Source organism: Dioscorea cayenensis, unplaced genomic scaffold (assembly GCF_009730915.1).
Source record: "Dioscorea cayenensis subsp. rotundata cultivar TDr96_F1 unplaced genomic scaffold, TDr96_F1_v2_PseudoChromosome.rev07_lg8_w22 25.fasta BLBR01001281.1, whole genome shotgun sequence".
Taxonomy (NCBI): Eukaryota; Viridiplantae; Streptophyta; class Magnoliopsida; order Dioscoreales; family Dioscoreaceae; genus Dioscorea; species Dioscorea cayenensis.
Window position 1 is genome coordinate 25,858 of NW_024087672.1, and position 20,016 is coordinate 45,873.

At 35.1% G+C, this 20,016-nt stretch overlaps 3 protein-coding genes across 4 annotated transcripts; 2 read left to right on the forward strand and 1 right to left on the reverse strand.

Moving 5' to 3' along the window:
• The first annotated feature begins 1,111 nt into the window (after window positions 1-1,111).
• LOC120256077 lies at window positions 1,112-10,925 on the forward strand. Of its 2 annotated transcripts, none has more exons than XM_039263844.1 (11): window positions 1,112-1,926; window positions 2,217-2,493; window positions 2,737-2,922; window positions 3,393-3,545; window positions 4,688-5,146; window positions 5,555-7,810; window positions 8,367-8,584; window positions 8,667-8,822; window positions 9,154-9,388; window positions 9,849-10,162; window positions 10,260-10,925. In XM_039263844.1, exons 1-11 carry the CDS (start codon window positions 1,184-1,186, stop codon window positions 10,558-10,560), a joined length of 5,298 nt encoding a protein of 1,765 aa, XP_039119778.1. In that variant the 5' UTR covers window positions 1,112-1,183; the 3' UTR covers window positions 10,561-10,925. The 2 variants fall into 2 exon arrangements, with proteins under 2 accessions (XP_039119778.1, XP_039119779.1); XM_039263845.1 differs by having other exon boundaries at window positions 1,800-1,926; window positions 2,255-2,493.
• Window positions 10,926-11,523: 598 nt separating this feature from the next.
• LOC120256088 lies at window positions 11,524-15,170 on the forward strand. Its single transcript, XM_039263860.1, has 8 exons — window positions 11,524-11,841; window positions 12,226-12,429; window positions 12,543-12,600; window positions 12,720-12,782; window positions 13,045-13,120; window positions 13,719-13,924; window positions 14,032-14,163; window positions 15,005-15,170. The coding sequence occupies exons 1-8, from the start codon at window positions 11,576-11,578 to the stop codon at window positions 15,137-15,139; spliced, it is 1,140 nt and encodes a 379-aa protein (XP_039119794.1). The 5' UTR covers window positions 11,524-11,575; the 3' UTR covers window positions 15,140-15,170.
• Window positions 15,171-15,256: 86 nt separating this feature from the next.
• Window positions 15,257-17,376, reverse strand: LOC120256089 (17.4 kDa class III heat shock protein). Its single transcript, XM_039263861.1, has 2 exons — window positions 17,014-17,376; window positions 15,257-15,658 (listed from the first exon to the last, which is right to left on the reverse strand). Exons 1-2 carry the CDS (start codon window positions 17,245-17,247, stop codon window positions 15,392-15,394), a joined length of 501 nt encoding a protein of 166 aa, XP_039119795.1. The 5' UTR covers window positions 17,248-17,376; the 3' UTR covers window positions 15,257-15,391.
• Between the last annotated feature and the right edge of the window lie 2,640 nt (window positions 17,377-20,016).

Genomic DNA, 20,016 nt, shown 5'->3' on the forward strand with positions numbered 1-20,016 from the left:
TATATATATATATATATATAATCAAAGGCTTAGAGTTTATTTGTATGATTCTTCATTGATTTTGACACCATGAGCTTATATTAAAAGATCTCTTTTTGCATTTATTTTTCCATGCAAATTGAACAATCATGCATGCATGAAAAGACAATAAAATAGCCTAATATATATATATATATATAATAAATAAAATTTTACTTGTAATATAATCATGACCTTCATGAGACATCCTCGTTATATATTCACAATATTCATGATGGAAATTGACATTATCATGGCATCACTTTTGTTTGTAATTTTCAACACAAAAATGAGAAAAACCAAGCAAGCATGAAGACAAAAAAATAAAAAAAAAAATAAAAAAAAAATAAACAAATTAACAATATATAATAATAGGATTTAATTAATCTTCATGGAAACAAAGATCATCATCAACTAGTTTTAAAGCATGGGGATAAGAGTTAGCAAGATAAGTAAAAGGAAGAGCTCATTAATGGAGTTGTGACAATTCCTTTTGATGTTCTAACATCAAGAGAAGATGATGTTTTTTGTTGAAGATCGACATAATTTTCAATCATTATTATTTAATTTACTTAATTAATTTGTGTTTTTTTTCTTGATTTCATATTGTTTTTGTATACCTTATAGTTTTATTACATTTGTTTTTTAGTTATTCTTTGCATTAGTTTTAGCCCCTTTTCTTTATATATATATATATATATATATAAATTGCATTGTATTAAGGAAGTTCATTAGGGTTTAATTACTAATTGAGAATTATTAAAAAAACTCTCTCTATATATATATATATCTATTCGATGACAGAAAAAACTAAATACAAGGACTATAAATAGAAAACTTATCGATGAATTAAGGAAAAAAATAAAAAAGAAATTAAATTTCATAATAGATTAAAAATCCACTGCCTTGTCTACAATCCCCTTAAAATGCAAAATAAATAAATAAATAAAATTTTTTTTAAAAATGAATATAAGCGTCAATAAAATAGAGGATCAAGGGCATTATGGTACTTTCAGTGCTCCATTGACACGTGTCACCTCTCATCATCGCCTTCCCGCCCCCGCGTCCCCCGCCACACCCTTCAATGCTCCCCCATCCTCTCCCTCCTCCATTGCTAGGGTTTCTCCAAGCTCTCATCTCCAAACCCTAACCCTAAAGCTTCCTCATGATCCTTCGATGCCCTTTCAAGCCCCCGCCTCTTCTTCTCCACCGGAACTCCAGCATCAATGATAGTTTTTTCCCTTCAATTCACAGCAACCGCCTCCGCCTCTGCCATCGCCGTCGTCGGCTTGAGATTCGTGCGAAGTCCCCCTTTGATGAGATTCTTCTTTCACTGGCTCCGTCCCTACAATCCCTCCTCGTCCCCGCCGCCGCCGCCCTAGGCGCTGCCTTTCTCATCTCCTCTGACCGGTCCCGTCGGAGGGCGGACCGGGATGCGGAGGTGGATGGAGTTGGTGTGGTGGGGGACTGGATCCTTTTCACTAGCCCCACACCTTTCAATCGGTGCGTACTCCTCCGATGTCCTTCGGTTTCATTTGAGGATGGCGGCGAGCTTCTTGACGGTGTGAATGATCGGCTGGTTCGAGAGGAGCGGCATTATGTGAATCTAAGCCGAGGATTGATCCCAGTGAAGGACAGCAAAGAAAGGGATTTTGCGGATGAGGTTTGCTATCAGAGGGTTTGCGTTGGGACGGAGGATGGAGGGGTGTTATCCTTGGATTGGCCGGAAAATTTAGACCTTGGAAAGGAGCATGGGTTGGATACGACGGTGTTGATCGTGCCTGGGACAACAGAGGGGAGCATGGATACGAATGTGAGGTTGTTTGTTCATGATGCTCTGAAACATGGGTACTTCCCCATTGTTATGAATCCAAGAGGGTGTGCTGGCTCACCTTTGACAACGGCGAGGTGAAATTTTTTTCTCCTGTTTTTCTCTTGTGCTTTCTATGGTGATTATGCGAGATAATGTTATTTCATTTTGTGAAATTATTTGATTTTCCTTCATGAACAATAAGATAGCAAAAGGTGTTTACATGGCATTGAACTGAAAGATGCTTTATTTTGCAAAGGATACGCCTTTCTTCAGTTTTGTGTTGGAACTTATTAGTTAGTGAATCGGATTCTTATTTGTATATTATGATTGAAATGGATAGAGCTTTTTGTAATTTTAGGGCCTCTATAACATTTGCTCTATGTAGGTTATTTACTGCTGCTGATAGCGATGATATCTGCACAGCTATACAGTATGTTAAGAAGGCAAGACCCTGGACAACATTGATGGGCATTGGCTGGGGCTATGGCGCAAACATGCTGACCAAACACCTTGCTGAAGTTGGAGAGACAACCCCTCTGACAGCTGCTGTTTGCATTGACAATCCTTTTGATTTAGAGGAAGCTACAAGGTCGTTCCCTCATCATGTAGTGATGGACCAAAAGCTTGCCGTTGGATTGGCTGATATTCTGCGAGCCAATAAGGTTTTTTTCCTCTCTAAATGGTTAATTGGTGTATATGTGTTTTGCTTTACCCCAACAAATAATGAGGACAACACAGTTATGAACATGAAATAAGCACTATGTTATTTGATGCTTAGATCTTTCTTTTGATTCATGTAATTAGGAATATGTATATATATATATTCTGTGGATAGCATGCAAATCCCAGCTCATCACTTCATGTATGGTATAAGAAACTTATACTCAGTATGTATGTCCTGCCAGGAGCTCTTCCAAGGGAAGACCAAACGCTTTGATGTCACAAAAGCTTTAGCAGCCACATCTTTACGTGAATTTGATACTGCTGTATCTATGGTTTCTTATGGTTTTGATTTCATAGAGGATTTCTATTCAAATTCCAGTACAAGAGAGTTGGTTGGCAGTGTGAAGATCCCTGTTCTCTTTATACAGGTATATTCATTGGATAACATGTGATTAAACAATATTATCTGCTTCCTACCCTGAAATTCCTTTGTGCAGATGAAGTATACCATCAGCTTTGATTTTTCGAAATGAAGATTAATGGTAGCTATACCAGTCTATTTAATGTTTGCTTGTTAATGGTTATGTTTTTGTGGAACTTCTTAGATTTTTCCATCTGTTTAGCTTGGCTATGGCTTGATATAATTCAGCTGCCTCCCTTGGTCAATTGGCTCTGAAGGTTTGCTGCCTTTTATTAGTGATAGAGCTAGAATGTAGTAACAATTTATCAGTTGTGACCTATATCTACTGGTAAAATGCCAAGCTATCATACTGTCTCCTTTTCTTATATATGATTGTTAGGCATGTGCTTTTGAAGATCAAACTGGTTTATAGTGGTCTTTAAAGTGTTCTATGCATTTTCTTTTTCATGCCTGAGAGTGGTTTTTCATATTTGCCAGAGTGATGATGGCACTGTACCACTTTTCTCCATTCCGCGAACCTTAATAGCAGAAAATCCATTTACAAGTCTGCTTCTCTGTTCATGCTTGCCTTCAACCATCACCACAAGTCAGAGATCAAGCATCCTTTGGTGCCAACATCTTGCTATTGAGGTAATTGCTTTTTGTCTGTGTCTAATGTGTGTGTTTACAGTCATCGCTTCATTCTTTCATATTTGACTTGGTAATTATGTATGAAGGAAAAAGTTGCTTATAACATGTACCTGCAGAATTATCTGACCAGCAAAGCAAATGATTAGTGATTGTTGAGGACTATTGTTGGGACAAATCTTCTCATATGGATATGGCATCTTAATCCGTAGTTTCTTCAATTCTTAGTTTGGTGAACATACCCTTATCATCCAAGAAGATACTCTGAAGTCTGCCAAAATAATGAATTGAAGAATATTAATCAGAAACTATCCCATCTAAAACTTAACTTAAAACTAGTGAAAGGCCTGGTCTTGTCAGAACATTTCTTGTAGATGACAAACTCAAAAGAAATACATAGGAATAAAACTTTAGCCCAAGAAAGTCACAAAACCACCTATCTTAGATCTGATTTATACTGCCAACAACATCATGCTGCAGTTCTCCCATAACCATGTTCCATTCCTTTTTTCTTTTGTTTATTTTTTCTTTCCATATTTTATTCTTAGGCCTTTTGCATCACCTTGTTTGTTTAGCTTCGGGCTATTCATTTTATATCCCTGCCTTCACTTTATTTTGTCCTTGCTATGTTGTAGAATTATATGATTGGAATTTTTTGAGTTCTCTTTTCAGTGTTTATGTTTTTTTTCCTTGTCTGTAAGCATACACAATATCTTCAAGTTTCTTTTTTCTGGATGTTAAACTTTAGCTTGTTCAACATAATAGAGTATCGAGTTCGACTTGCATAATAACTACCTCATGTCATTATTGAGTAATTCCTAGTCACAGTCTCTGGCATCTGCTGTAAATATTTTGGATTAAAACGACGAGCAAGTAATGTTGTAAGTGATGAACACGGAATGTTGTGCTGGATCTTGTTATTGGACTGCTTGGAATGCATGTGATTGTTTAGGAATTATTTCCAATATGAAGCAGATTTTGTTTTTTTTATTTTTTTTATTTTTAATTTTCACCAAAATTTCCTTTTTAATCGATTATTTGAAGCTATTCCTTTTTTTTTTTTTATCGTAAACCCTTGCTCATCCTTTGATAATCACTTCTGAATTAATGCAGTGGTATGATATCAACGCATGTGATTAATGCAGTGGCTTACAGGAGTAGAATTTGCACTTCTAAAGGGCCGTCATCCTCTGCTGAAAGATGTGGATGTCACCATCAATCCTTTGAAAGGTGAAGCATTTGTAAGGGGCAGAACATCAGAGACTGGCATTACGACGGAGAAGAAAATACACCAGGCCTCCAATCTTCCTCATTTGTTTGTCAACAATACTAGGGGCAATTTCTATAGACTTGCCCAGTCAAATTATGTAAATGGATTTCTTGTGAATCAAAACAACAGTGTACTTAGGGAAAGGGATGGTGCAATTTGGAAGGATGTAAATGATGCACTGAAGCAGAATTCATCCATCAATGCTGATCAAGATGGGGGAGGAGGTGATAGCCTGGATATTGAGCAAAGTCAAGTGTTACAAACTGCAGCTGTTGTTATGAATATGCTTGATGCTACGATGCCTGATACTCTGGATGATGAACAGAAAAAGAAGGTATGGCTCCCAACTCTGAATCCTTGGGAAATGGTAGTTTGATTGGATGCTGGATTTGCTTCATTATTCTTATCCACACTTTTCATGCCAAAACTCTCTGTGGCATCTTTTTCTTGATCATTTTGGTTTGACTTGTTGTCCTTCCATAAATTTTTCCATTTTCTGGCCGCAAATTCTTGATGAAACTATGAAATTCTGAAATCTTGCATCAGAAGAAAACAATGGAAGTACGGAATTCTTGAATGGGATGCTGCTGTTTCTTAGGATATGAAAATATTGTGCAGAATATGAAATGCATTTTTTATTTCAATTTCTTTTTAGTATCTACATTTTCATTCTTGTACAGTAGTTTGTAGGTTAAACACCTTGCACCTTGTGGTTTTTATTTTTTCCTTTTTCTTCCTCCAGGTCTTGACTGCGATTGGACAAGGAGAGACACTCATGAAAGCTCTTCAAGGAGCTGTGCCTGAAGATGTACGTGGGAAGTTGACATCTGTTGTTAGTGAAATTTTACAAAATCAGAGCACCAACTTAAATATTGATGTGCTTAGAAGAATCGGTTGGGTCCCTAAGTTGGCATCAAAAGTTAAATCAAGTGTTGAAGAGAAGTTAACAGAAGTCTCAAGCTCTGAGAGTAGTCAGAGTGATACTTATTTTCCAGAGCATAACAAGGTGGATGCTGATGATGGAGTAGGATCACAAAATTTGTCTGAACCAAAACCTGGAGATAGTAGCACTCAAGCAAGTGACTTGTCTTCCCAGGATAACAATGTGCAAGTTTCTGAATATACTGGGGTTGACTCTGAAGTTGGAGGTAAATCAAGCCAAGATGTCAAATTTGATAAAGGCAATGAGTCACATGAGGAAATAAATGAACAGCCCAAGATCAGTCAAAAGGACGGAGCAGCTGACAGAAAATCAGCAGATAGTCAGATGAATGTAAATGACACAAATGATGTCCAAAACAGTGATTTGAAAGGCGTAGACTCCATAACCGAACCGAATATGGCGACCTCGTCTAATGATTCTGAAGGAACATCCACATCAGCCTCATTTACTTCTGATCAACAGGCCATAGATGAAAAGGAAATTGAAGTTCAGAAAAGCATAGAGAAAACTAATCAGAATATGACAGATCAAACTTCCCAGAGTCTCTCACCAAAAGCAGAAGAACCTTTAGCTCAGCCGTCATCTCCAAAGGAGCCATCTATCAATGTCAGTGAAGCATTGAATGCCTTAACTGGATTTGATGATTCCACTCAAATGGCCGTAAATAGCGTCTTTGAAGTCTTGGAAGATATGATTGATCAATATGAGAAGGCAAGCAATCAAGGGAATGTTGATGAAATAGATGAAAATGCAAGTCAACAAGCAGCACCAGCATTGGAGGACTCCCCCTCCACCAGAAGTTATGGTACTGAAAAAATAAATAACAGAAATAATGTAATGAGAGTTGAGGAAAATGCAGAACAATCATATCAGGGAATAGACAATAGTCTCCATGAGGTTGGTGCTGGTCCTTCTGATGAATTTGAGAAAAGATATTTTGAGAATAAGGTCAAATTTAATCCTAGTTCATCTTCAACAGAAAGTGTTACTCAACTGAAAGGAAACAGTGAAAGTGTTAACCATTTAGATGAGAAAAATACAGATGCAGGGAAAAATATAGACAAGATCAGGCATGTTCCTAATTTTCCTATGAACGTAACTGTGAACCCACCCCAACCCTGGATGTTACCTTATGGAAATTATCTTTATTGGGACTATTCAGTACCTCTACCGGTTGTGCAATCTTTAGATTCTGATTCTGCAACCGACCTATTTCTAGACACAGAAGCAGGTCAGTGGAAAATGCTAGATCAGTCCAATTCTATAGGTGGTAATGGAGAGAATGAGCACATCAACCAAAAGGGTCATTTTGCACATTATTCTTACCAATCAGGTGATGGGGATGAAATTGTAGAACCATCCTATGTTATTGTTGATACAGAATATTCAGGAGTTCAATCACTATCAACTGAAGAGCCTGAGATGACAGAATATAGTAGCAAAATGGAGGAAACAAAAAGAGATGAGTTAATATGTTTAGTTAGAGAGGACCTATTAGAGGCTCTGAAAGTTGAGGTTGGCCGCCAGTTGGCTATTCCTGTTTTAGAAGTTATTGAAAGTGATCTTGTGGGTGATTTGGAAACAGTTGCCGATGCAGTATCCAAGTCAGTGGTACATGACAATGAATTGAATTTGAATTTGCTTTCAAAAAACAATGGTATTGCTTCAGAGAAGTTTGGTGTAATTGAAGGGGAATGCATAGTCAGAACCATAATTTATGCAATTCAGCATACCAGTCATTTGCGAAAAGCTCTGCCAGTTGGTGTTATTGTAGGTACAAGTTTGGCATCTTTGAGAAAGTATTTTCAGGTTGCCGTGCTGCACGATGAGGGCCATTCTGAACCTTCATGTGATAATGGTGAATTTGTTATGGAAAAAACAAAAGTCAATAGCAGCGGGCATTTTGTTGGTGCTAATAACCAACATGGTGATTCGGATAAATCATCTGATAGCCCGAACACTGGACTCAAGAAATCTAATTTGGATGGTAGCAGCGTAATGGTTGGGGCAGTTACAGCTGCCTTGGGTGCATCTGCCTTTGTTGCACAACATCAGGTATATAACTAGATTCAATTATATTATCTTGTCTAGAACATCAGCCTGATACTTATTTCTTAATGTGCCTACTTGCAAATCTCAGTTAGTGATGATAACATCATTTATTATTATTCTTTTTGTTAATTCTTGGGAAGTAGTCCCTGCTTAACATTATAATTATGTGTATGTAATGTTAAACGTCTTTTTTCTATAACTTGACCAAAACTCTTACTCTTCATAGAGTTGTAGGGTCTGCAAACAGCAGAATGATGTTAGGCTGAGTTGTGGATCATAGTCTAATATGATTAGCTTAAGCATTTGAGCCTACTTTTGGTACTCTGTCGCATCTACCATTTGCAATTGTGAGTGAACCTCATCTGTAGCTCATGTTGATGTGGAAATTGTGTCAATTTTTTCATACTTGTCTTGTTTCTATGTGATATCCTTTCCTGAGATCTACACAGAATATGGTAACCGTCGAAAGTTTAAATGAATCAAATTGTGAATTTCATGTTTAAAGTGCTTGTGTATTCTTTCTTAAGCTCCTTCTTCACTGGCATTGTTGTCCATGCAGAAAAATAATAGTTACAAGCAGGATGGAGCCCTGGAATTTCCATCTAGGGTGTCTAATAACAGGGGGCTTCTTCAAGAGGTGCACAATAAGCTCGAAGAAGAAGAAGAAGACCCTGGAAAAACCCAGAATAATTTGGTGAGCAGCCTTGCTGAGAAAGCCATGTCTGTTGCCGGCCCTGTAGTACCTACTAACAGTGATGGAGAAGTGGACCAGGAAAGGTCAGTTCTTCAGATTATGCTTTTTGTATTTTATTTTTCAGTTTGGTTCAATAACTTGTCTTCAACGAACATGTACTAGCAGACTGGTCGCAATACTGGCAGAATTGGGACAGAAGGGCGGAATGCTGAGATTAGTAGGCAAAATTGCTCTTCTCTGGGGTGGTATACGTGGCGCTATGAGCCTGACAGACAGGCTTATCTCTTTCTTGCATATTGCTGATCGTCCTCTAGTTCAAAGGTTGGTCAAATGCTTCTCTGTTGATTCTTCCAGTTGTGCCAAAGCTAGGAAATGAATTCCAGCAAGTCATATTTCGTGGTTTATATTCTGCACTAAACCTTTGAAGAGGAGCTATTTGCTTTTCTTCAGAGGTTCTTAGCTAAGTTTAAATTACCAAGTTCCTAGTATCTATAGCTATTTTTGGTCCTCTTAGGCTTTTTTTTCATGAAGAATGGTAAGGCACTAAAACACATCTCCATGCTATTAATCTGAAGATTTTAGTAATATTTTTCCAAAAAAAAAAATTGAAAAATTATGCTGCTAATTGCTACTGGTTGTTTCTCTTCCCTAGGGTTTTTGGGTTTGTCTGCATGGCACTTGTACTTTGGTCTCCGGTGGTGATACCCCTGCTCCCTACACTTGTCCAAAGTTGGACAACAAAAGCTCCGAATGTAGTTGCTGAATATGCTTGCATTGTAGGTTTCTATGTGGCCACCACAATCCTTGTCATGTTATGGGGCAAAAGAATTCGAGGATATGAAAATCCAGTTGAACAATATGGTCTTGATCTGACATCACGACCAAGGGTATGAAATTTAGAAAATATTAATTTCTTCAAATGCTTTGCATTTGAACTCTTTGGATAATGATTAAAAACATGCTGTCCATTACTTTGTACTGTCTATGCTGCCATAATATGTCTATGTCATTTTTTGTGATCAGTGGGCATTTGAGAGTTAGGCTAACATATTTCATGTTAAAACCTTAAGCTGCACAAACTGGCTACTTGTAGTTCATTAACACATGTGGGAATCAGTACTCCATGTTCACTGTGTCTTCTATGTATAAATCCTGATTTGTACAACCTTCTTTCTTGCTGGATATGTATTTCCAATACACAAGTGATTAACCTATATTGCAAGTTCCTAGGATCTTGACTTATTAGAGTCATTTGTTTATATATTGCTGTTGTTTTGTTGTTCCTTAAAAACTTCATTTCAATCAACCTCCTCCGTTGGATTTTGAAGTTATATTATTGATCTGCAGATCCATGATTTTCTCAAAGGTTTGGTCGGAGGGATAATGATGGTCATGTCTATACATTCAACAAATGCATTGCTTGGTTATGCAAGGCTTTCTTGGCCATCAGCCCTGCCTTCATCTTCAGCTGGAGCTGCATTGCTGCTTACATCATATGGAAATATGTTAATCCTGGTTATTCGAGGAACTGTGACAGCATTTGGTATTGCTTTGGTGGAAGAGTTGTTGTTCAGGTCCTGGCTCCTCGAGGAAGTTACAACTGACCTTGGTTATCACTGTGCTATCATAATATCCGGCCTTGCATTTTCCTTCGTTCAAAGGTATTCCTGTTATGACCTTGTTTTCATTATCTAATATATACAGAAATCAAAACTAGATGTGATAATCCACAGCATTAATATGTCTATTGCTTGACAGGTCCCTGCATTCGGTGCCAGGTTTCTTTCTTTTGTCGTTAGCCCTTGTTGGAATTAAACAAAGAGCCAACGGTAAACTCGCCGCGCTGATTGGAATACGTACAGGGGTGATGGCGACCAATTTTTTATTACAGACTGGTGGATTCTTGAGATACAGACATGATATACCTTTCTGGCTGATCAGCAATCATCCTTTGCATCCTTTTAACGGAGTTATCGGCCTGAGTCTGGCCCTTTCACTAGCCATTATATTTTTCTCATGGACACCCAACAATAGTTCTTCAAGCATTGTTCAAAAATAGATCGAAAAGAGTCCAATTATACTTTTCTAGTTGCCGATGATCACTGCATGTAGAAGAAGAATATCTAATAGGTGATTGGCTTGAAACTTATCCAGGCTTCAGTTCTTTCAAAGCTTGAGATTTTGCTTAGTCGCTGCAGTGTATATATGAAGAGCTTAAAGCAGCAAGGATTCAACAGGAATGGATTATTAGAGAGAAATCTATGTTTTTGTATATTATATAGCTTAAAAAAAAAAACATCCTCTTGAAAGATGGAACATTTGTACATGCATCCATCATCATGCAACCAATGGAGGTGTAAAATTTTGATAATACTAGAAGAAACAGAGTTTGTACATGACACTAGAAAGGTAAATTTTTGTCCATGTTGTATGTTTTTTTTTTTAATTATTATTATTTGGGAAAAATAAAAATTGTAACAGGCTGCAACAATATTTCAGGTAAATGAATAATATATCACCATGGTTTTCTTCATATATATATATATATATGTATGTATGTATAACATTGGAAATTTCACATAATATATATACACCTTTTAATGTCCTTTTGACCCTCAGTTAAGCTGTATAAATATAACAATTATATGACATATATTATAGTGAATATGATAATTAGTAGCTAATTAGACTTTGAAAAATATTACACTTAAAATATGAAAATTTTATACCGTGTGGTACCTCTTGTCCTTTCTTTCAGGTTGTATGGCAGGGAATTTATTCTTAGGAAATCATTTAAACAACGTAACTAGTGCATTTTCATATCTGTTGCACAAGTAATTTTGATTTGGTACTTTTGTAGCATTTGTAAAAAATATATATATATATATATATAAAAGGGTATAATATTATATAATCCATTAAACATATGACCAGTTGTACGGTCAGGATTGAATAATCTAACTAAGAATCACACTTTAATATAAACCGTTGATCTCTGTCTGGTTTTCTCTTCCACCTCGTGGCCAAACTCTCAGCTCTCACTCTCTCTCTCTCTCTCTCTCTGGAGCTCAGCCATGGCTCTCATCGCTCCTCCAAGCACTATCTCGCCGAAATCTCTCGCCATTTTCGACTCTAAGAATGCTACCAATAAGAAGAAATTCTTTGTTCGCATGGTCTCCAATGGCTACGCAGGGAGAGATGCGTCGTCTAAGAACAAGAAGATCTACAAAAGGTTGGATTCTTGCTTGGTTGTGCCTCCTCCTACCGGAAAGAAGCCCAAGGCTCTAATCAAGTTCCTCGGCGGCGCCTTCATCGGAGCTGCTCCTGAAGTCACTTACAGGTTCGTATTTTGTTTGAATTTCCCATTTTCTGAGTTTTTAGCCATTGATTATCATTTCCATCACTTCAAAGTAGTTTATTTTTTTTAAAAATATATATATATATATATATAATTCATGGTGAAAATTTCTTGTTTTGATAAGATTTCTGAGTGTTTTTCCTATATCTGAACAGCATATGTATGAATTTCGCACAATAGAATTGATGATTGTTTACTGATTTCTTTGTTTTCCTTCTCTTCTATAAATCTCCTTTCTTTGAAATAATTTAGCAAGAAAAGAGTATATATAATTTGTTACAATGGGATCAGCAAAAGCTCTTTTCATGAAAATTTGTTAATTGTTAGTTCTTATGAAATTGAGACAATGTTGCATTGGCTTTGTAGTTATTTGATGGAGCTTTTGGCGAAAGAGGGATATCTAATAGTTTCAGTACCTTATAATGTGACTTTTGATCATGAGAGAGCTGCAAAAGAAGTGCATGAGAGGTTCCATAGCTGCATGGAGATGCTCTTCAGTTCAGGACTTCCATATGCTAATATTTCAGCCAGTGACATGGTGAACTTGCCCCTATACTCTGTTGGTCACAGGTTACCCATTACATCGAACTGAAATTAGAGTCTGCGCATTTAATGTGTATTGAGCTTTATGTGCATTTTCTTGAAGTTAATTGTTAGAATTGGAATGTGCATGTTGTTTGCAGCAATGGTGCACTGCTCCAGTTGCTTGTGGGTTGTTATTTTGCAGAGAAGATACCAAAGGTTTGGACTTGGAGAGATAATTTCTGAAATTGATTTACAGTAATTGATGAGGAAGATAAGAATCATTATTTTTGTTGTTTGGTTTAACTAACAAAAGATTTCTCTGTATCTTATGGAAGGCAAATGCTGTTGTGTCATTCAACAACAGACCAGCTTCAGAAGCTGTGCCTTATTTTGAACAGGTAATTCTTCTTCTCAGGATTGCTAAAAGGAGTTATAGAGCTTGCTTTTGATTCAAGATTAAGCATTCTCTAATTTGTTTGGTGCTATAATGTTTGTTTTTAAATACTTTAGATATCTTTGGTTAATAGTATGTGTTCATTTAACGAGGATTTGTTAAAGATGATAAATCACTTAATGCATTATTTTTTATTGAATTTACTGAAAACTATTTGTAGCTTTTAAATTCAATGATCTAGTAATGTAATACACCATGTGTTGCAGCTAGGTCCTGCTGTTAGCCAAATGATGCCACTTATGGAAGCATCTCCTTTTTACTCCATGGCAAGAGATGTCTCAGGTATCAAGTTGCATTTCTGGTAGATAAGAAACCATCTACTTTATCCTATATCTTTGTATTTGTTATTAAAAAGAGTTAATTGCGTATAACTGCTTCAACACCTGCTTGCTTTTTTACTGCAAGAACTTCCTTGTGTTAAGATCTTTAAATCAAAATTTATCTCTGTTTTTATAAAATTATATATCTGGCCCTTTATAGGCTATTAGCTTGTTAAGTTGATGAAAATTGTCGAATAAACTAGGCCTCCCTTCTGCTCCTTCTTTCTTTGTCACAATTTTGCCTATTCCTCTACAAAAATCAATGGGTGAATGCACAGGCATTTAATCATTATGATGTTTGGGTTGGATTTTAAACATTAATAAGGAAGATTTGGAATGGCAAAGTAGATTTGGAGTTTTTATTTGCGAATGGAAAATTTTTTCGTGATGCTTGAATATCCACAAAACTTGTTGGAAGTGCACACAAGTAATACTAAGTAACATTATTCCTAGAGATAGATGTGCTTGATTTATCCATGGTTACTTACACCTGTTAGAATCAAATGGAGGCTAATGAGATAAATAAGTTAATACTGATAACTTTGAGATGGATTTTCTAGGGAACGCATGGAAGACCCTACTAGATACCACAGGTACACTAGTACAGGAGTATGATCAGGAAATTATGACATCTCTCAATAAGTTTGTAGATCAGCTTCCATCTGTGATGGGTCAGGTCTCTCAAGGTACATCCGAATTCAGGCCAACACCATCAGAAAACCGGCTGTTCTTCAAGCAATCTTATAATGTTCCCCACACACTACTGGTATTCTTTCCTTGACAGTCTTCAGTTTTTTGTAACGAAAAGAGCAAGTCACATGTTCAAAGTTTAATCATGAACATGCTTGACATTTCGTTCTTTCTTTTTTACAGGTTAAATTCAGTAACGATGCGATTGATGAGACAGACACCGTGGAACAAATTCTGAGTCCTCGGGTTGACTCTATAGGTGGCACATTGAAGAAAATTACCTTGTCCGGCAATCATCTCACTCCTTGCTTACAGGTATTTTTCTGAATCATGATCAACACTTTGTTTGAAAATGATGCCATCAATCAGTATTTTAACATAGACATAGACAAGGGAGTATAGAACCTTCAAAGTATCACTTATTTCATTCAATGTTTCTCATCAGTGGTTGATCTATCACATATTGAAGTTGAGAAGATATCACTACACTCTTCTAATGTCACTAAAACATTTGACAACAGCTTGCGTAGCCGAGAACACAGTTTTAAAACGATACGACGCCTGTCGTCTAGTGCAGATATCACTATTTTCATTCAATATTTCTCATTAGTGGTTGATCTACCATGTATTGAAAGTGAGAAGTTATCACTACACTCTTCTAATGCCACTAAAAATATGACTACAGCTTGCATAGCCCATAACACAGTTTGAAAATGATGCGATCTCTGTCTTCTGTCGTAGATGCATCCTTTCTTCTAATTTCTTGAGTTTTCCATGTCACATATCCTTGTATGCTGTTAAATGTTTCATATTCTTTTCTTCGCGTTATTGTGCGTCTCAGAACATTCAGTTCAAAAGCAACATTACTAATCAGTAGTCTAGTATTGATAGGGAGTATATATATATCTGTCAAAGTATCACTCTTTCTTGTAATGTTTCTGTCTCTGGTTGGACATATATTACTACATTCTTCAAATGCCATTGTTATGAGCTATATATAACAAATAATCTCTCTTTCTTCTAATGCTTTTCTCCATCTATGATCTAAATACATCCTGAGATGAAATTTGACAAAAGATGATTGCTGCTAAAAATTTAAAACTGAGTGGAACTTTAAGATAATATTGACATTGTTGTGTGTACTGAACATTTGCAGGACTTGAAATGGGCAGTTGGACATCAATATACTCCAGCAGACGCTCTTGCTCAGAGTCTCAAATCTATTTCACTTAATGACACCAGAGTGCTTGCCAGGACAATATCTGATTGGTTTCAAGATCTCCAGCCATAACTCAAATCTATTTTCATTTTATACACATTACATAGTTTTTGTTATGACATCCGAATTTATATATATATAGAAATTTTACTTTCCCTCAGAAAAACACTCAACCGGTTGACCAAGCACTTGAAAGTTCAAAAACATTCACTAGAATCTATCCAACTTCCAAACTACATACAAATTAAGTACTACAAAAACAGATATAACTATAATACAAATACAAAACATGAAGACAAGAACAATACAAAGGAACATTTGTTCTCAAGCAATGGCTACCTCTACAGTCTTCGGTTTAGACTCAGGTGGTGGTGGGAGCTTCTCGACGGTGACAGTGAGCACACCGTTCTCGCATTTGGCTGTGATGGCGGCTGGATTTGCATCGTCCGGAAGCCGGAATTTTCGCATAAGTTTGATCACTGCCTTCCTTTCCAGGCGCAAGAACTTGCATGATCCTTCTTCTTCTCCTTCCTCTCTTTTTCTTTTCCCATTGCTCTTCACAACCAGCACCTTCTCATCCTCTAATGTCACCTGCCAGTGTTGTGTATATATCAATGAATCACCTACTTGCATTACATACTTTGGAACTGCCAAAAGAACTGTTCATTTGCTAATGTTGTGTGTATGAAAAATATACACAGTTATTATATTCCCACAATACACTTACTTGCACTACTTAGGACAGCCAAAAAGAATTGTTTCATTTGCTAATGTTGAGTCTGAATAACAAAAACAGCTATTATATTCCTACAATACACTTACTGACATCACTCAGGACTTCCAATAACAAATGTTTTCATTTTCTAATGTTGTGCATGAATAATGTACACAGCCATATCACACCTATTTGAATTACTCAAGACTGCTAAAAAGAACTGTTCATTTGCTACTGTTGTGTATGAAGAATGTACACAGTTATTATTACATCTCCCTAATACACCTACTTGCATTACTTGGGACTGCCAAAAAGAACTGTTTTTCATTGGCCAATGTTGTATATGAATCAAGTTATTATATTCCCATGATACACCTACTTGCATTACATAGGAGTAGAACTGCCAAACATTGTTGAGTATAAAATATAAATACAGTATGCAGTTAATATACTCCCATAATACACCTATTTGCATTACTTAGGACTACCAACAATAACTGTTTTCATTTTCTAATGCATACACCCTTGAATTCCCCAAACAACAGGTGCTTCAGTTTGTCCCTGAACAAAGTGGTATTTTACAGTCAGTTCATTACCAAACTATGTCCATCAAAAGACTTCCATTGTGTTCTTGAAATAGCTCATATTGCTACCAAATTTATAAAAGTAGACCTTTTGAATTATATATATCAATTAAACAAGTTTATATATACCAAACTAATGGTATCAATTATCTATACCAAAATCATTAATAAATATCACTTGGCTATAAATAAACTAAGGACAAGCAGACCTTTTGAAGCATATATATCAATTAAACATTCAAATTTATACCATTGAACCAAATCACTATTTTTTCCAGTATTTATATAGAAATGCTCTTCTTTTTATCATTCAAAAGCACGCCTTCCAACTATCATACATATATATATAGACATAATCTCATAGATAAAGATATAGATATATACATTGAAATAATAGTTAAATCAAAGCATAATTTCTCAGCAAATTAGATCATATTTATATCAACTAAACATTAAGACTTCCAAATTCCAATGCCTCCTCAAAGGAGAGGAGAACTCGCATTTCATTCCCAAAATACTTGCAATCTAAACCATTCCCCAAAGAAAAAGGAGGTTTTTTTTTTCTAAATAAAAGCTATGTCTAAATTCGCAATATAATCATAATACAAAGGAGATTCAATTCAATTCAATTCAATTCAATTCAATACCTGGATATCAGATTTAGGAATTCCGGGAACATCGAAGAAGAAAGAGTACGCCTTGGGAGTCTCAAGGATATCAACAGAAGTGCTCCCAAACCCTCCATCACTGGCAGCGATCCTACTTTCAGTTCCGGCCTCACTGTGTCCCCGATGGTTCTCGCGAGCTCGCGGCGGGAACACAATCTTCTCCAGCACTTCCGGGAGGTGAAGCAGCGAGTCAAGCAGCAAGGTCTCGGCCATGGCGCAGAGGTTGGAATCCCTAACGAGCTTGAGATGCAGAGAGGAACGATGGAGCTTCGAATCAATCAATGGAGAAGCGCGAGGGAGAAGAGAGATTAAGAAGACGAGAAGAGAATGTTCGAGAGTTCTCTCTCTTCGCGAAGGATCACGAAAGAAAGGTTTTGCTCTGCGGTGTGGTCACCGCTTTCACTGACTCACACCGGTGACTTTAATCGCTTTAATCCTTGATGGACACGTGGCAGGGTCATGCACCGCCACGTGGATATTTGTTTTATTTATTATTATTTTATTTTTCTAGGGATAAAAGGGGAAAAAGAAAAAGAATATGAAAAAGTATTTTGTTATTTATTTTAGGTGTAAATATGAAGATGGTCCATCTATTTTTTGTTTTTAGCCCTTTTAATCCCTCTAATATAAAATCCATCCTTTCGGTCTTTATATTTGGACATTTTCATCTTTTAGTTGTAAAATCCGTCGTTTTGGTCCTCGTATTTGCACATTTTTATCTTTTTTGGTCCCTCTAATTCATCAATTGAAATGACCAAAAAAACAGATCTGTCAATTAGAGGGACCAAAAAAATAAAAATGTGAAAATATGAGGATCAAAAAGGCAGATTTTATATTAGAGGGACTAAGGAAAACACAAAATAGAGAGACCATTTTAATTATTTGACTTTTTTAATTTAAAAAAAAAACCATAAAAAAAAATCTTGTTAGATAATGATATATATATATAATAGTAGCATTGAATAGCGGCTATTGTATTTGGTTGGTTAGTTCGTTTTATAAAAATATTCTCATTTTGACCGCGAATAAATGGTCTATTGGTTACTCGATCCCCAATAGAACCCTTCATGTGGTGAGAGTTTGAATCTTAAGTAAGGTACATTTTTAGAAATGTGAGTAATAGTTATATGTGAGTGGTTTTTGCACTCATATATATGTGGGTTTTACTCCCACTTGTTCCATCGAGATTTGTGTATGCGCATGTCTTTCTTAGCGGTTAGACCGCTAATTTTTTAAAAAAAATTTCATTTGAGGGTATAAATCAGTTTTCATGACTATACTGTTATGATATGATGATGGGAAAGTTGTGATAAGATCACTGTGCATTCTATTTTATATCGCGCAAATATTTTTAGTATTCTTCATCTTACTATTTGCTCAAATACTATTTATGATTAGTGTTGTTGTTATTGATCCGAATAGATAATTTGTGGTCCATGGATTTAAATCCAATAACTGAAAAATAGAAGTTCTTAAAATTGATAAAAGATTGGCCATATATATATACTTCATTGAATTTTCCTTTGAGGGGCATTATATGTTTTATTTAGACTAATATGTAATAATAATTGAAATTTTTTAAGTACTATAGGTGGCATTTTAATTATCATATTACATAATTCATTTATTGAATAAAAATAATTTTTTTTATTAAAAAATAAAAGTCTTCACTATGGGGTCATCATTTTTTTTCACAAAAGTGACAAATATTAATTAATATCTTAAACATACATAAATTAATGACTCGAGTGTACCGATTAAAAATTGTATTTACGCAAGTTAATACATTGAAGGCACCCTCACCTCATGAGCACGGTAGTAAAGGATATTTGTAAGTTAATTCTTTCAATAAAGATTTGAATGATCACCACTCTGTATGTCATACAAAAGACTTGTATTACTGCTACTAACCACTTAAAACAAATGCCAAATTTCATCAAAATATTTGATTTTATTATTTAAATCTTTTTTATTAATATATTTTATCTTGAAATGAAATGTTTGTTAGGGAAATAAGAGCACTCACGTTAAAGGGATTTTTATACGTTTTGAGTTGCGGGGAAAAAAAAGGATAATATGAGTTGAACAAAATTAGATTTAATTAACATTAATAAAAATAAAATATTTTAAAATTAAAATTTTATATTTTCTAAATATTTAAATATTTAATAACATTAATAATTTTTTAAAAATTTATTGTTAAGTATATATAATAAAATTTTAAATAATCTTTATACCAGGTTGTTTGGTTTTGGAAAACGTATTTATTCTCTAAACCAAACATGAGGTGTTGTATAATATAGGGATCAATATATTTTGTATTATTATTTATTTAAAAGTGATTTTAATTATCACCTTTATGTTTTACAAATATATATGTATATGTACACGCATATATATATATATATATATATATATATATATATATATATATATATATATATATATATGTATGTATGTATGTATAATGTATGTATGTATGTATCATGTATGGATCATATCTCTTGTGACTTGCAACATTGCATGTGGCGCATCATATTTTCTGTATTATTTTTTATTTTTATTTTGTTTCTTGACTGTTGACATGATGTTGCTGCAAGCCTGCAAGATGCCTTCTCTTTTTTTCTTTTTTAAATGAAAGATTAAAAATTTTTAAATTATTTTAAAATTTATATAGTATAATACCCAAATAAACTGTTTATTTTGAAAATATAAAAACTTGTGGTTTATCCACTTTTTCATATAAAAAACTAAAATACACTATATATACCATTATTGCACAATCATAAACAGTAAGTTAAATAATGGCAATACTACTTGTCTATTTCAGCAGTAGTATAAAAAGTAAGATTTTTTTTAATATTTTATTATATAAACATAAATTAATATTCATTTACTTAATCATGCTATGTTTATATATATATATATATATATATATCTGGCATCACTATGATACAAACACGTTGACATAAAATTGTGATT

Bases quoted from the DNA above. Each gene is read 5' to 3' on its own strand.
- LOC120256088 (XM_039263860.1), top strand. From the start codon at position 11,576: ATGGCTCTCATCGCTCCTCCAAGCACTATCTCGCCGAAATCTCTCGCC. The intron at 12,601-12,719 runs GTTTGGACTTGG...ATCTTATGGAAG, and splicing joins TTGCAGAGAAGATACCAAAG to GCAAATGCTGTTGTGTCATT. The intron at 12,783-13,044 runs GTAATTCTTCTT...CATGTGTTGCAG, and splicing joins CTGTGCCTTATTTTGAACAG to CTAGGTCCTGCTGTTAGCCA.
- LOC120256077 (XM_039263844.1), top strand. From the start codon at position 1,184: ATGATCCTTCGATGCCCTTTCAAGCCCCCGCCTCTTCTTCTCCACCGG. The intron at 3,546-4,687 runs GTAATTGCTTTT...TGATTAATGCAG, and splicing joins GCCAACATCTTGCTATTGAG to TGGCTTACAGGAGTAGAATT. The intron at 10,163-10,259 runs GTATTCCTGTTA...ATTGCTTGACAG, and splicing joins GCATTTTCCTTCGTTCAAAG to GTCCCTGCATTCGGTGCCAG.
- LOC120256089 (XM_039263861.1), bottom strand. From the start codon at position 17,247: ATGGCCGAGACCTTGCTGCTTGACTCGCTGCTTCACCTCCCGGAAGTG. The intron at 15,659-17,013 runs GTATTGAATTGA...CAACACTGGCAG, and splicing joins TTCCTAAATCTGATATCCAG to GTGACATTAGAGGATGAGAA.